Source organism: Podarcis melisellensis, assembly GCF_964234715.1.
Source record: "Podarcis melisellensis genome assembly, chromosome: 8".
In the NCBI taxonomy this organism is placed as follows: Eukaryota; Metazoa; Chordata; class Lepidosauria; order Squamata; family Lacertidae; genus Podarcis; species Podarcis melisellensis.
This window is the reverse complement of record NC_138540.1, coordinates 55,858,691-55,872,962: the sequence shown is the minus strand read 5'-3', so window position 1 is coordinate 55,872,962 and position 14,272 is coordinate 55,858,691. Positions and strand designations below refer to the sequence as shown.

General features: G+C 44.5%; 1 protein-coding gene across 1 annotated transcript; it reads right to left on the bottom strand.

The window, feature by feature from the left end:
• Positions 1 to 103: 103 nt before the first annotated feature.
• On the bottom strand, positions 104 to 8,360 carry LOC309376399 (uromodulin-like). The gene is made up of 8 exons (XM_081922714.1): positions 8,294 to 8,360; positions 7,617 to 7,787; positions 6,323 to 6,528; positions 5,850 to 6,010; positions 4,591 to 4,836; positions 3,556 to 3,715; positions 582 to 717; positions 104 to 257 (listed from the first exon to the last, which is right to left on the bottom strand). Exons 1-8 carry the CDS (start codon positions 8,355 to 8,357, stop codon positions 166 to 168), a joined length of 1,236 nt encoding a protein of 411 aa, XP_081778840.1. The 5' UTR covers positions 8,358 to 8,360; the 3' UTR covers positions 104 to 165.
• Positions 8,361 to 14,272: the final 5,912 nt, after the last annotated feature.

The window sequence follows — 14,272 nt, the reverse complement described above, 5'->3', positions numbered from 1 at the left end:
ATGGGGCAGCAGAGCTGAGAACAAAACAGTTCCATCATACATCGTATCTCTCACTTCTAAATTGACTCCCAGAGTAAAGCAAGCTAGTGAGTGAGACACCACATCTATCTGCAATTGTATTTATTTGGAATTCTGCTGCTGCCGCTATTTATTTTTACAGCTTGCTCATTTCTTCATGGCTTTTGCAACAGCAATCAAAATGATGATGACAGCAATACTTGCTGAAACCACTGCACCAGGGATCCACAGCTGCATTTCTGAGGGGAGGAAAGAGAGAGTCAGGCTGGTTAGTGTAACTGAGGATGGGGGTTGTGGCAAGAGAGAATGACCAAGACTGGCTGGGGATGATGGGAGATGGAGTCCAGCAGGGGTCTAAGGCTGAACACCAGTGGCCCAGATCAACCTTCCCCAAACGGGTGGTGCCTTCCAGATGTTTCAGACTACAACTCCCATCACCCCTGATCATTGACTGTGCCAGCTAGGACTGAGTGAAACTGTGGTCCAAAGTATCTGGAGGGCACCAGGTTGGGAAAGGCTGGTCTGGGCCATTCATGACCTGATCCAGGAAAATAGGTACATACTCCAGATGAGCTGTTGGTCCTCAGCATCCCGCACTTCCAAGTGTGATGAGGCCAGGAAGCGGATGGGACCATAGGAGATGATCTTCTGGTAGTCATCAGCCAGCTCCCTCTTGCTTCTTTGCTTGCTGGGACACTGCTGCAGTCAAGATCAAGAGGGAAAAGTCTTACTCCACTGCTGAATGTGTACAAAGATGCATCATCTTATATAACACAATAATTATAGCCACATAACGAGCCATCTCTGCAAGCCTATCAACCTGTTGTTTTCAATTTAAATAAATTAAAATGGATCTCCTCTTCCCTCCCAAGAGCCACAAGGAAGGATACAATACACAAGCATCTCATTTGATCTTTTGCAACAAGACTTGGGAAGGAGAAGAATCTAAAAAAAATGTTGTGCTGGATCAGCGCATGGGTTACTGTAGTCCAACATTCCAGTTTCCAACAGTAGACATATCAGCCAAGCTCTGCTCTGGGTCACTTTCACATGTTCAATCATTAGTCTGTTCTGTCCTGTTTGTGCATTAATCTGTATTATAAATGACTGTGCAGATTTATTTATTTTTTAAGGTAAGGTTTAAAGAAAGATTATGTACACATCACACATTTAAAGCACAAGACTTCCCTGCTGCAAGAATCCTGGGAGCTGTAGTTTGCCAAGGATGCTAAGAATTGTAGCTCTATGAGGGGGTAAATTACAGTTTCCAGGAATCTTGGGAGGGTTGGGTGCTTTAAATGTATGGCATACCTGCAGCCAAAGCACGTTTAAATGTTTATTATTAAATTCTTATTTTTGTTTAATTGCCATTTTTCAGATCATTAGTCTCACAAAGCGGTTTACAAGCACTAAAATATATCAAAAATGATTGTTAAAATTTATTTTCCTCCCCCCCCAAAAAAAAACAGTTGTTTGTTGGGCTATTAATATCTTAAAAATTGATTATTTTATTACTTAACTAGTGCATAAAACATAAGAACATAAGAAGAGTCTGCTGGATCAAGCTAATGGCCCAAGAAGTTTCCTTTTCACAGTAGCCAACCAGATGCCCATTATGGGAAACCCACAAGCAGAAGCTGAGCACAACATCACCCCCCACCTTTGCAGTTTCCAGCAACTGGGATTCAGAAACATTACTGCCTCTGACCATTGTAGTTAATAGCCACTGATAGCCTTCTCCTCTATGAATTTGCCTAGCCTCTTTTAAAGCCATCCTAGTTGGTGGCTATTACTGCCTTATGCACGAGAGAGTTCCATATACTTTAACTTTGCAGTGTTGAAGAAGTCCTTTATTTTATCTGTCTGGAATCTTCCAACTTTCAGCTTCACTGGATGATATCATCCCACTCCACCACCACCACCCTGCCCTGCAACCTTGACCTTAGTATTTAGCTTTCCATGTGCACACATGCTCCTAAATCCAGTCCTTCTCATTCCAGGAGTTTAAATTCCCAGCCCTTTCTTTTCTCATCCTTCCTACCCTTCTACAAAATTGTTTGTTGTTCTTTAATAGTTAAGTAAAAGGTAAAAGGTAAAAAATGTAAAAGTAAAGGACGTCTGGATGGTTTCGTCCAGTCAAAAGTGACTATGGGGTTGCTGCGCTCATCTCGCTTTCAGGCCAAGGGAGCCGGCGTTTGTCCACAGACAGCTTTCCGGGTTATGTGTCCAGCCGGACTAAACCACTTCTGGCACAATGGAACACCGTGACTCCGTTTACCTTCCCGCCGCAGCGGTACCGATTTATCTACTTGCACTGGTGTGCTTTCGAACTGCTAGGTTGGCAGGAGCTGGGACAGAGCAATGGGAGCTCATTCCATCATGCGGATTTGAACCGCCAAGCTTCTGATCGGCAACCCCAAGGGGCTCAGTGGTTTAGACCACAGCGCCACCTGTGTCCCTATTAGTTAAGTACAATACCTTTGTCCCCACCCATCAAGGAGCATTAGCTGTCTTCTTTTCTCTGAAGCAGTGGCTGAGTTTTATACCGTCGCCTCTCCATCCTTTCATAATATTTTGCTAAATTATATTTTAAAAAATTGTATCTACTTTAGCATATACCTCTGCTGCTTCAGTGCCACATCCTTGTAGCTGTTTGCTCACTACTATACTGGGCATCAACAGCAGCTTCATAGCTTACAGATTTATTTTAAATTTCCAGTCACTAGTAAGCAAATATCTCGCCTCTAGCAGCCTCACCCTTGCCAGTGGGTTTGCTCTGCTTCTACCCACCAAGCAAGTGCATCTCAGAATTTCCAACCACTCTATCTCACCTTTGCACCAGCAACCCCACCCTGACAATGGTTTGCTATACTTCTATATACAGCTGCTGCAGCAGCAACCACCAACTATTTTTTACAATACCTCATCTTTAAGAGTTGCACCCTTATATGCACATTTTTTTTGCCATACTTCTGGGCATTAGCTGCAGCCTAGTGGACAAATGTTTGTTTTTAATTCCCCAACAACTAGATCTCTCAAATTTAGTATGCCACCAGCAATTATTCCTTTATTATCAAAATTGTGGAGTCAGACCACAACCCCTGCAATACAGGATTATTACTCGCTTGCTATACTTTTATATACCGGGCATAGCAGCAGCCTAGCAGATTACATAGTTCTATTTTTCAATTACAGTGTCTCAAGTTTAGTACACCAGTAGCAATACCCTTATTCCAGTTTGCAATCCTTTGTTTTGCTCTTCTACATTTCTTTGGTGTGATTGTACACACACAAACACACATACACATCATTATAAAAGAGAGGCACTCATTATAAAATGATTTCACTGGTGGCGGGGGGTGGGAGCCTTCCATTGACTAAGGAATATATTTTTCAGCACAAGACTGGGGAAGGTCAATGGGATCCTGCTAGCATCTGAGGATACATGCAAGCCCAGGAGAACCACAGTGGTGACCTACACCCTACAGAGATGCAGAAGAGTGCCCAATATCCTAAAGACACACACAGAGAGGTTACCTTGGCGCAGGGCTCTTTGTTCTCCGGTACACAAAGGCGCACTTGACAGTGCAGGTACACCTCCTGGAAGTTTTTGAACTGAAACATCTGAAAGCTAAACTTTGCCACAGTGCTGTTACCAACGGCATTGAGGAAAGTCAGCGTCTTGTCGTGAGGGCACCTGGAAGAGACCAAGCACAAGCTTAAATGTCCAGGCCCCCAACTTAACCCAGGCTGTAAGCATTCAGTCCTGGAACACAATTTTTTAAAAAAGAGTGCATTTGATAATGTGCAAGTGCCTTTCACCCCACTGGTAACCACAGGCAGCTTTAGGAGCATCGTTGGTCATACCCTGCATTGGCAAGGCTCATCTGACAACCATGAGAAACCAAGCCTCCAGTGTCATCGGCTCAGTCCAGTGGAACTCTCTGCCAATGGAGATTCAACAGGTGTTTTCTGTGCCAGCTTTTATTTTTATTTTTTATAAATGGTTTTTATTGGTTTTGCATATAATCACATTACATAACATCGTATCCTCTTGTTTTATCTCTTCGGATCGACTGAGCCTAACAACTTCCCTCCCTCCCATCTGATGGTTTACAAAATTAAACTTTACATCTTTACATTTCGCTTCAATTCCTATCCTTGTTGTATCATTACCTAAAATATTATATTACTCATCCTGAATAGGTAGCAATTTCACTTTACAAATCCTCAGATAATTCTGTGCCAGCTTTTAAATGGCTGCCGGAAACATTCCCCCCCCCCCCAGGCCTATGCAGGCATTTAAGAATACATCTTTCCCCAATAGTTAACTGATGCCTGCTTTTAATTTTTTTTATTGTATGGTTTTATGTTTTCATTGCTGTAAACCATTTTGATATTCTTGTTTATGATATAGTGGTATGGAAATATATTTTTTATAAATAAATAATGGGGGGGGAGAGTTTACTTGTAAAGCCCGCAACTCACTTGCAGAGGCTTGGCAACCCACAGGTTGGGGAAAGCGGATATACAGGATCAAACCCCTCAACAAATGCCATGCCAGACTCTCACCCCTTCATGATCAGGAAGTGCTTTGTGCTGTCCAGTGGGTCACCTGTCGGAGTGCCCCAGCAGTCCTCCATACCGAGGAAGAAGTACTTGGCCTGATCCTTCCCTTCTATTTTCACGAGGACGTAGAGCATGTCTGTTACGAGGAACGTCAGTTGTGACTTGGGATAGGCACGCACATAGCTGGCGTTTTCATACAGCTGCATGTTGACTCTGAAGTCCCCTTCCTTGACCGTAAACTGGACAATCCTAGGAAAAGAGGCAGCCACACACAAACCCCGCCAGAGTCAGTCAGGGATTCACATGGACAAACCTAACCCACCTGCCCATGCTTATCCGCTCTCCCACAATCACCACCTTCCCCCACCCAATTCTGGAGTCCCAGGACAAGATACAAGGAAGTTAAATAAGTATATCTAATAGCAAACTCAGGTGATGAATGCCGGAAGAAGCGAAGACAAAATGAGAAGAGGGAGATTCCAGCATGCCTAGGGAGAACCCATTTTCAGAAGTACCAAATCAGACTATTGGTCCATCTAACTGGCCCACTTCCAGACTGGATTGTCACAATAATCTCCATGTGGGACTGCCCTTGAAGACTGCTTGGAAACTTCAACTAGTCCAAAATTCAGAGGCCAGATTACAACTGGGGTTCCATTTAGATCTCGTATAATCTGGTACACTGGCTTGCAGGCCAAATTCAACATCAGTTTAAAGCCCTAAACAACTCATTCCCAAATACCTGAAAGACCCCCTCCTTCCCTATAGACCCCCTCAGGCATTAAGATCCAATTCAGTTCCAGCAGGATTTAAAATACCCTCATGAAAATTCAAAGCATTTTAGTACGATTTTCTAATATACACATATGGAATTGTGTCTCATATACACATTGTTTTTGAAAACATTTTCTCATTATGTATTTTTGTTTCATATTTTCACTTTCCATTTCTACGCGCACTTTACCCTAGTGCATGCATTTTTGTACACATTACTCGGCTGGAGAACTGCATTGCAAAATTCGGAGAAGTGCGAATTTTGGGGGATGGCTGTGCTTTGGTTTGCGTCTTGCTTCAGGAAGTGAAAATTAGATGGGTTTGCCTTTAAACTGAACCAAAGTTCTCCCCCACCCCCCTTGGCCAGCCCTGCAGCACATGCCACAATGGAGCAACGATGGGGGAAGAGGCCAAAGGCTGTGGCCATCAGAGGAAAGCCCCTGGCCAGAGTCATCACAACAACTACTACTACTACAACAACCACCTACTTGTCCACAGGCCTGAGTTCGTAGGCCAGGCCAACCACCTGCTTGGAGGCATAGATGCAGGAGAAATGCAAGCGGACCTGGACGCTCCTGGTAATGATACTCTGGTCGTTGTCACTGCCGGACTCAATCACATTGGCGTAGGACACATGAGTCTCATTGATCTGAAAATGGACCAGAAACTGGATTACGGGGTTCAAAACCACATGTGGATAAAGAGGGCAACAATATAAAATCTGGCCACAGTACTTCATGCACTGGTTACTTCAAGATTGAATTTCTGTAATGTAATGGATGGGAGGAGGAAGAGGGAAAAGAACACGAAGAAGAAAAGGAGGAGGAGGAAGGCTATCAATGGCAGTGAGCATGTCTATATATTTTTTGTGAAATGGCTCCAGATTTGTACATGAAATAAAAATAAGTAGTTGCACACTTGTGTGGATCTTCTTCTTTACGAACTGCTCCAGAGCACTTACATTAGTGGTGGAGCCACAGGTGGTGTGGTTCTCCCCAGTCAGCTTTGCACCAAAGTAACTGACTCCGTCTTGCCATTGCTCGGAGACCAGGCAGGTACGGCTGCTCAGGTGGAGAGAGGCCAGGGGGATCTTCAGCATTTCAAATGCTTCCTTCCTCACCAGCATCCTCATGAACTCTTCCATGCATTCCAGTTTCACCACCATTTCTGGGGAAGAAAGTCCATCAATTAGAGCAAGTGGGGAACCTCCCTACCTCTGAGCAGTGCATGCAGTGGTGGATGGGTGCTTGTGGGTGCATGCCAGTGGGCGTGGCCAGTGCTAGCGATAGGAGGGGCCATTAAGACCCCATCCACACTATACATTTAAACCAGTATCATACCACTTCAATCCTAATGGCTTCCCCCAGAGAATCATGGGAACTGTAGTTGTTCGGAGATCTCTCTTCCCCTCACAGTGCTAAAATTCTAAGAGTGGTTTAACGGTAAATCCCTCTTTGCAGGGAACTTTGGGAATTGTACCTCTCTGAGGGGAATAGGGAGTCTCCTAACACAACTCTCAGCACCCTGAACAAACAACAAGTCCCAGAATTCTTTGGGGGAAGCCACAGCGGTTCAAAGTGATACGAAACCATGGTGTGCTTTGATTTTATAGTGCAGATGGGGCCTAAAACACACTCACAATAAACACACACTTTTATCACGATTGCTGGGGTGGGAGTAAGCACTCCACTCCCTCACAGACAATTCCAATGCAGCCCAAATTGCTGTCCTGTTGCTGCAGGGAACTATCTAGAATAGCAGGGCTCTGTATGTGCACATCTGTGGGCTGAAAATGTTTGGGTGCGTGAAAGAGTGTGGACAGAGCCCCACCCACTACTGGCATGTGGCCCCACAGAAGGCTGGTCTTAAGCAACCATGGCCCTCAGGCTGAAAAAGGTTCCCCAAAATACCCCAGAATCCTATGTAATGTAAAATATGATTTGGCAGATCCTTCAGGGTTTTTGTTTTTTTGTTTTTTTGTTTGACAAAGTGCTGTGAAAGGAAGGAACTTTGAAAGCCTACCTCAGAAAGCAGTGGACTCTCCTTCACTGGAAGCTTTTAAACAGAGGTTGGGTGGCCATCTGTCAGGGATTCTCTAATTGCGATTCCTGCATTGCAGGGGGTTGGACTAGATTGCCCTTGGGACTCCTTCCAACTCTACCATTCTATAATTGGGACCAACCACACCCATGGATGCAAGGGGGATGGGGAGAGAAAGACACACACTTCCCCACAGCACAGCAGACCTGTGTTACCTTTACAGCGCAAGCCAGTGAACCCTGGCTTACAAGAGCAGCTGGCATTGTTCCCAACTGCAGTGCAGTCTCCCTGGTTCCAGCATGGGTTTGGGAAGCAAGGCTCTCCCAGATTCCTCCGAGGACGTGGGGCAGCTTCTCCTCTGGCACTGGGAAGCTCCATCAGATGACCTACAGCAGAGGAAAGCCATCATTCTGTTGGCCAGTGGAGGGGTGGGAGGTCAGGTAACCTACTTTGCAGAGCACAGTTGGGCTGCCCAGTCCGAAGTCTGGTCCTGAATGGGGTAACTGTGCCTCTGAAGGACCAGGTGCTCAGCCTGGGAGTAATTTTGGACTCATAGCTGTCCATGGAGGCACAGGTCAATTCTGTGTCCAGGGCAGCTGTCTCCCAGCTCCATCTGGTATGCAGGCTGACAGGGCCGTCTTAAGCATATCCGGCACTGTGGTTCAAAGATCCCTCCGGCACCCCCCCCTTTCCCAGAGTTGTCGACCTTTTCCCAAGCCTCTGTGGGGATCACGCTCCTCCCGCGGAGCCTTGGGAGGCAAGCTGCATGCCCACCAGCCATATGGTTGATGGGGCACAGTTGGCAAACTCAGTTTTCAATGACACTTATCTATTGCCCTGATGGCGTTCCATCAGCCTCTTTGTTTTCCAGGAAGGCCATCAGGAAACTTACTGTGATAAGTTGTCTCAGTAGCAGGCAGGAGGAGTACCAGAACTAGGAGCAACAAGCACTTCATGGCCACTTTCTGTGGGGCAAAGGGAGAGAGAGAGAGAGACCTTGGAGTCATAGGCGATATTGCAAATATGTCAACCCAGTGTGCAGTGACCTTGGGGAGGGGAGCAAATCCCATTCTAGAAATCATTAGAAAAAATGAATTGAAAATAAAACTGCCAGTATCATACTGCCCTAATGCAAATATATGGTGCAACTGCATTTGGAATATTTTGTGCGGTTCTGGATGTCTCACCTCAAAATGGATATTGTGTAGTTGTGAAAGGTTTAGAAGGCAGCCCTGTTTAGGGAAGTTTTTAATGTTTGAAGTTTTATTCTGTTTTTAGTGTTCTGTTGGGAGCCGCCCAGAGTCAGGGGCGTAGCAAGGGGGGTGCAGTAGAGTGTTCCACTGAGGGGGGTGACAAAATGGTGGGCAGCAGTCACCGCGGGGCCTGCAGCACACCCAAGCCACATGTCTCTCCAAGGAGAGGTGGCTTGGGCGCCCGCAGGCTCCGCACTGCCCCAAACGGTCCACCCGCCACCTCACCCTCAGCGGCAGGGTGGCTGAGTGGGAAGAGGCAGGCAGACTCCTCGGAAGCCCAGCGGTGCCCTCGTGGGCAGCTGGCCCAGTCCCTGGGTGCAGGGCAGGCGCACCACCCCAGGCGCCTGATCGGCTTGCTCTGCCACTGCCCAGAGTGGCTAGGGAAACCCAGCCAGATGGGTGGGCTTTAAATAATAAAATTATTATTATTATTATTAAGAAAAGGGCAAACCAAATGGAGCAACTCCCCTATGAAGACAGGCTGCAACATATGGGACTTAGTTTACAGTAAAGGTGAGGAAGAGGCAACATGATAGAAGGGTATAAAATTATGCATAACATTGAGAAAGTGGACAGAGAAATATTTATCTCCCTCTCTTATAGCACTGGAACTCAGGTACACCGATGAACCTGAATGTTGAAAGATTCAGGACAGATAAAAGAAAGGACTTGTTCATGCAGTGCAGAGTTAAACCCTGGAATGCTACACCTTGATGGGGCTTGTTGCATTTTTAAGGTTGGCTGTTATCATGCTGAACAGGTGTGAGCAGAAGGATTTAAAAAAACATTGGCTAATTTTAAAGTCAGCCAATGACCAGAGATGATGATTGCAGTCCAATGAGGTCTGGGGAACTGAAGTTGAAGATGGAAGGGCTGTTCAGTGTGGTAGAAAGTCTGGTTCAAAAATAAGGAATCCTAAGGAGGAAAGTATGGATGGAGGGGGGGTCTTGAAATAGCCAACCAGCTGTGAGCATCAGGACCCGAGCAGGTACTCAGGTCAAGAGTCTTCCCCTCTATGGTTAGATATATGCATTTCTATTTAAAATATAGTAAAAAATTCTAAATTTGAAAACATTATGGAATTCTATGTCCCCTTTTGTCCCCATTTCTGATGACACCTCTCCTGGTTTGGCAATGTGTGCATGCCCCCCCCCAAAAAAACCCACCAGCAAACTGCAGCAGCTTGTTGTAGCAATTGTGATGTGCAGTGCTAGGGGCTGTATGATTTCAATGGCACTTTATCTATGCTTCTATTTCTCATACATTGCATTTTATTGCATTCAGTAGAATTTATAACACAATATATAAGGAGTAAAGGAGACACATTAAAATACTATTAAAAAATGAATATGTTATGGATGTGCCATCTTCCATCTTCAACCACAAATCCAAAGACACCATGCAGATAACCTGAATGAAGCTAGGGGAAGACAGTTTGGGAACCCCTGGGAAATATTAAGAGGAGGGGAGTGGGAAGCAATGGAGGAGCTCTCCAATACTGAGGGGCTGTAGAGTTGGAGAAAGTGCCGCACAGGTACCAGAATATTTCTTTTTTAGATCAGAAAACCAAAATGGCATTGAGGGATGGATGGGAGGCTGTCTTAAGGGTAGCAAGAAAGAATTGTAGTAAATAATACAATAGGGTTATCCACAGAACTGGTTCTACAATTATTATTTTTAAAAATAAATGATTAACCAAGCAGTTAAACTTCCACAGTCTCCATATTATAAAGGGGGAAACAGACTGTTTTGCCTAGCAGTGAATAGAACCTTTACCCAACTGTTTGGAAAATTAGCAACTTCAGAGAACTTGAGGTTCTAGCTTAGATAGGATTGCCAGCCTTTTTTTTTGCAGGTAAGATACCTATGCCTTTAAGAGCTGCATCTCACAGGCCGATGTTGGTGGATCTAACTTTCTCAACTAAAATGTATCTCAGGCACCTGTTAAGGCATTGGATCCCTGACTGGGGGAAAAAATTGCAAACAGACATGGGAACAATTATATTCTACATTTAGAATGTCAGTTTCCAAAATTGTATCACCGCGGCATACTTTGGGGGGAAAGCAAAACAAATTAGCTATCAGTATCACCATTTAAACACCAGCATCTCAAAGACATTTACCAAGCCTTTTGACTGCTCATTGCTTGGGAATACATATTAGGGTTGTCGTATGTCCAGAATTTCCCAGACATAGCTGGAATAAGGCAGTCAGAAGCAGTGTCCAGGTGGAAACCACTGAAACGTCTGGGAAAATCTGGACGTATGGCAACCCATGTCAGAAGTCAACAACTTTGTCCCCCACAAAACAAAAACTCAACAAACTCACATTTTGAAATACAGCAACTCTCATATATATTTATATAATATTGCCTTCTAACATTGCAGCTTGAGAGGAAAGAAAAGAGATTTGGGACTTTTTTCCAAAGGGAGCACTTGAAGACAGAGATAGGATACTGCCAAAACTAGTTAGAGCTCTGTGCATTCAGCCTAAAATGACAAAACAATGATAATACAACACATCCCTTTCCAAAGCTTTTAAGGGTACAAGCCATTGCACACTTACTTGGAAGTAGGCCCCTTTGGCTAGAGACGGATAAAGGAGACCAGGCTGCATCCACAACTTCGCTGCTCAGTCTCTTACTCGCTCCAGCCAGCTTCTTGCAACCTCGCAGCTCCTCCTCAGCTGCCACACAGACCTCCCTTCCACCCACCCAGCTCCTTATATTATCTCTCAGCAGCTGACCCTCTTCCTATCCCACCAAGGCTTCCCTAGGGATTGTTTTTGTGCCATTTCGAGGTCTTCTCATTGCAGCTGCCAACAGAAAGTTTCATCTTCCTGCTTTTAATTTCAGGTCTCCATCAACCGTCACCCAAGGTCCAAAACAACTGTCCGGTTTTGCTCTTTATGTTATTTTATTATTTTCTGCTACTCATTTTGAGAATTATTGGTATCCTTCATCTCCTCAACTGTGCTTTGAAAAAAATGCTTTCTTTGTGGGGGAGGGTGTTCCAGATGTTCCTCATAACGATCATTGAATGGAAACATTGCAGGTGTTTAACTACATCTCTGCGTTTATATCTAAAGGGCAGAAGCAGACACAGATAAGATTTCTGCATGAGTTTTCCTCCCCAAAGCAGTCAGAAAAATCTCACGCTTGTACTGAACTGGGGGAAGAGGCAAGAGAAAGGTCCCTCATGAAACTGATTCCAAGAGCAGCAGTTGCCCATTGGTCTTTATTAAGACCAACTGGAAATCTCAAAACAGTTAGTTACCTTTCATTCTGCACACCTGTGGTCCCCAGTAAATGGTATTCAGTAGCAGATGAGGCTGGTGGAAGTTCCACAGGGCTGTGGTTCAGTAGTAGAGCACATGACCATTGGGAGAAGCGCAGAAAGAAGATTTGCCATGGTATATCCAGGGGCGCAGGAAGAGGGCGGTGGGGGCAGACGGCCCCATGTGTCTGCCGGGGGGGTGACAAAATGCCCCCTAGCTGAATCGCTGCTGTGCCAATCGCCGCCCCCCAGTGCATTGCCACCACGCCGATCGGCCCCCTGGGTGGATTGCTGCGGTGCCCCTGTGCGTGAATCGCCGCAGTACCCCCATGGGCAGATCGCCCTGCCCCTGCTGCTCCGGGTGCCGGAACAGCAAGCTACACCCCTGGGTGTATCTGTAGCAGCACAGATGCCTTCATCTGCCCCAGCTGCAGCAAAACATCTCTCTCCTGCATTTTGTCTCTACAGTCACAGCAGGCGCTGCAACTGTCCAACTGCTTGACCTCACCTGCAAAGGCACACTCCTCCATTGTCTCCCAGGACAGATGGATGCCAACCATTCCATGTTTTGCATGTAGCAAGACCCAGGTACAACCCCTGATTCCCTGGCACCTCCAGATAGACATGGGAACATCTCCTGCCTGATATCCTGTGCTAGTCTTACTACTCAGAGTAGTTCCATTCAGATCAATGGACATGACTAACTTGGGTTCATTAATTTCAGTGGGTCTACTTTGAGTCGAATACCACCCACACTCTTCAGCTTCATTGTGGCTTCCGTTTTCTAATTGGACGAAGACTGGTTTGAGGGGAAGCAAATAAAACTGGAGTGTTTCTCAAGAAGCTGGAGGATACCAGTGGACTGTGGCTAACGTCACTGGTACTCGGCTTCAAATACCAGAGGTGGGAGCTAGGGATGGGGAAGAAGTTCGGCTCACATTTAAAGCCTAATTTATCAAATTCACACTTTCCAAAATAATGAGAAAACGAAACACAGCAAAATTCACACTTATCTAAATTTTGTTATGCTGTTCTCCAACCAAATAGTATTTAGAAAAATGCATAAGATATACATAAAATGAATATATTAATGAAACACAAAAATGCACATTATTAGGAGGAATTGCTTGCCAACCAAATATGTTTAATAGGAGAAATTTGCACTAAAATGCTGAAGAGGTTTCACAAGAAAGCTAGAATAAGTGGTAATGTGTGCACAGTCCAGCTTGCAACAGTACTGCAACTGGCTTCTGCACGTGCCTTGGGAGAAGGTGCCATCTTGTCTTGCACCTCAGGCAGCAAAATATATTGAGCTGGCCCTGCTCCATCTTGACTCTAAATGATAATTACGGTAACACCACTTGAAATAATGGCTGCAGCCTTCCATTGAAAAGCACCCAGGTACAGATTATGTGACAGGCAGAAATTCAACTTATAAGGTATCAGGAACAAGAGTGTTACAGTTTTGTAGGAGCAAGGAGTGTTTAGAGTTGCTGGTTTGAATTCATCATGTTTGTATCTGTGAAATGAACTTGTAACTTTTCTTCAGGAAACAATAAAAGTTATTAACCAGAAAAAAAATGAAAATCAAACCAATATCACTTCTCCCCAAGAGTGCATCTCTCTGTTTTGGGCATGCTGTATTTAGTCATTTATTTAACAAAGTTTGCTTGATGGAAAGAAAACCTCAAAGTTGTTTACAGAAATATGAAAGAAAACATTATCTTTTTAAATATATATATAGAGAGAGAAAGAGTTTTACAAAACATATTTAAATTCAAACAAAAGAGCCACCTCATCATTTAGGATTCCCTGAATCCCTTGACTCCCCTCCATCCTGCCATGGTTACCATTATCAATCTCCCTCCCCCCAACTGCTTCCCTTATTTTCTCTTTTTTAAAAAAAGAAAAGAATAATCCATTTTTACCATAGTTTTTCATACATTACAAGCATTACTCAAATCCTGCCAAAGTTTTTGGTTGTTTACAGTGTTCTCTTAAATACATTATAAATTTTCCCCATTCCTTCTTAAAGTTCTTCGATTTCTGATTTTCCCAGTCAATTTCATCATTTTGGCGTAGTCTATCATCTTCATCAGCCATTTGTTCAAAGTTCTGGTCGGAACTTTGTCTTCTTTCCATTTCTGGGCCAGTAGTATCCGTGCTGCTGTCGTCGCATACATTATCAATAAAAACAGGTATTTAAAATATGGGAAAATTGATGAAAAACAACAGTAGCTAAAAAGAGATTAAACACATGTTATATTCTGCATGTCTGGTTAGGCTGGCCTAAAGAAAAATGCTTTAAGTAGGTGCTGAAAGGGATACGGTGAAAATGCCTGC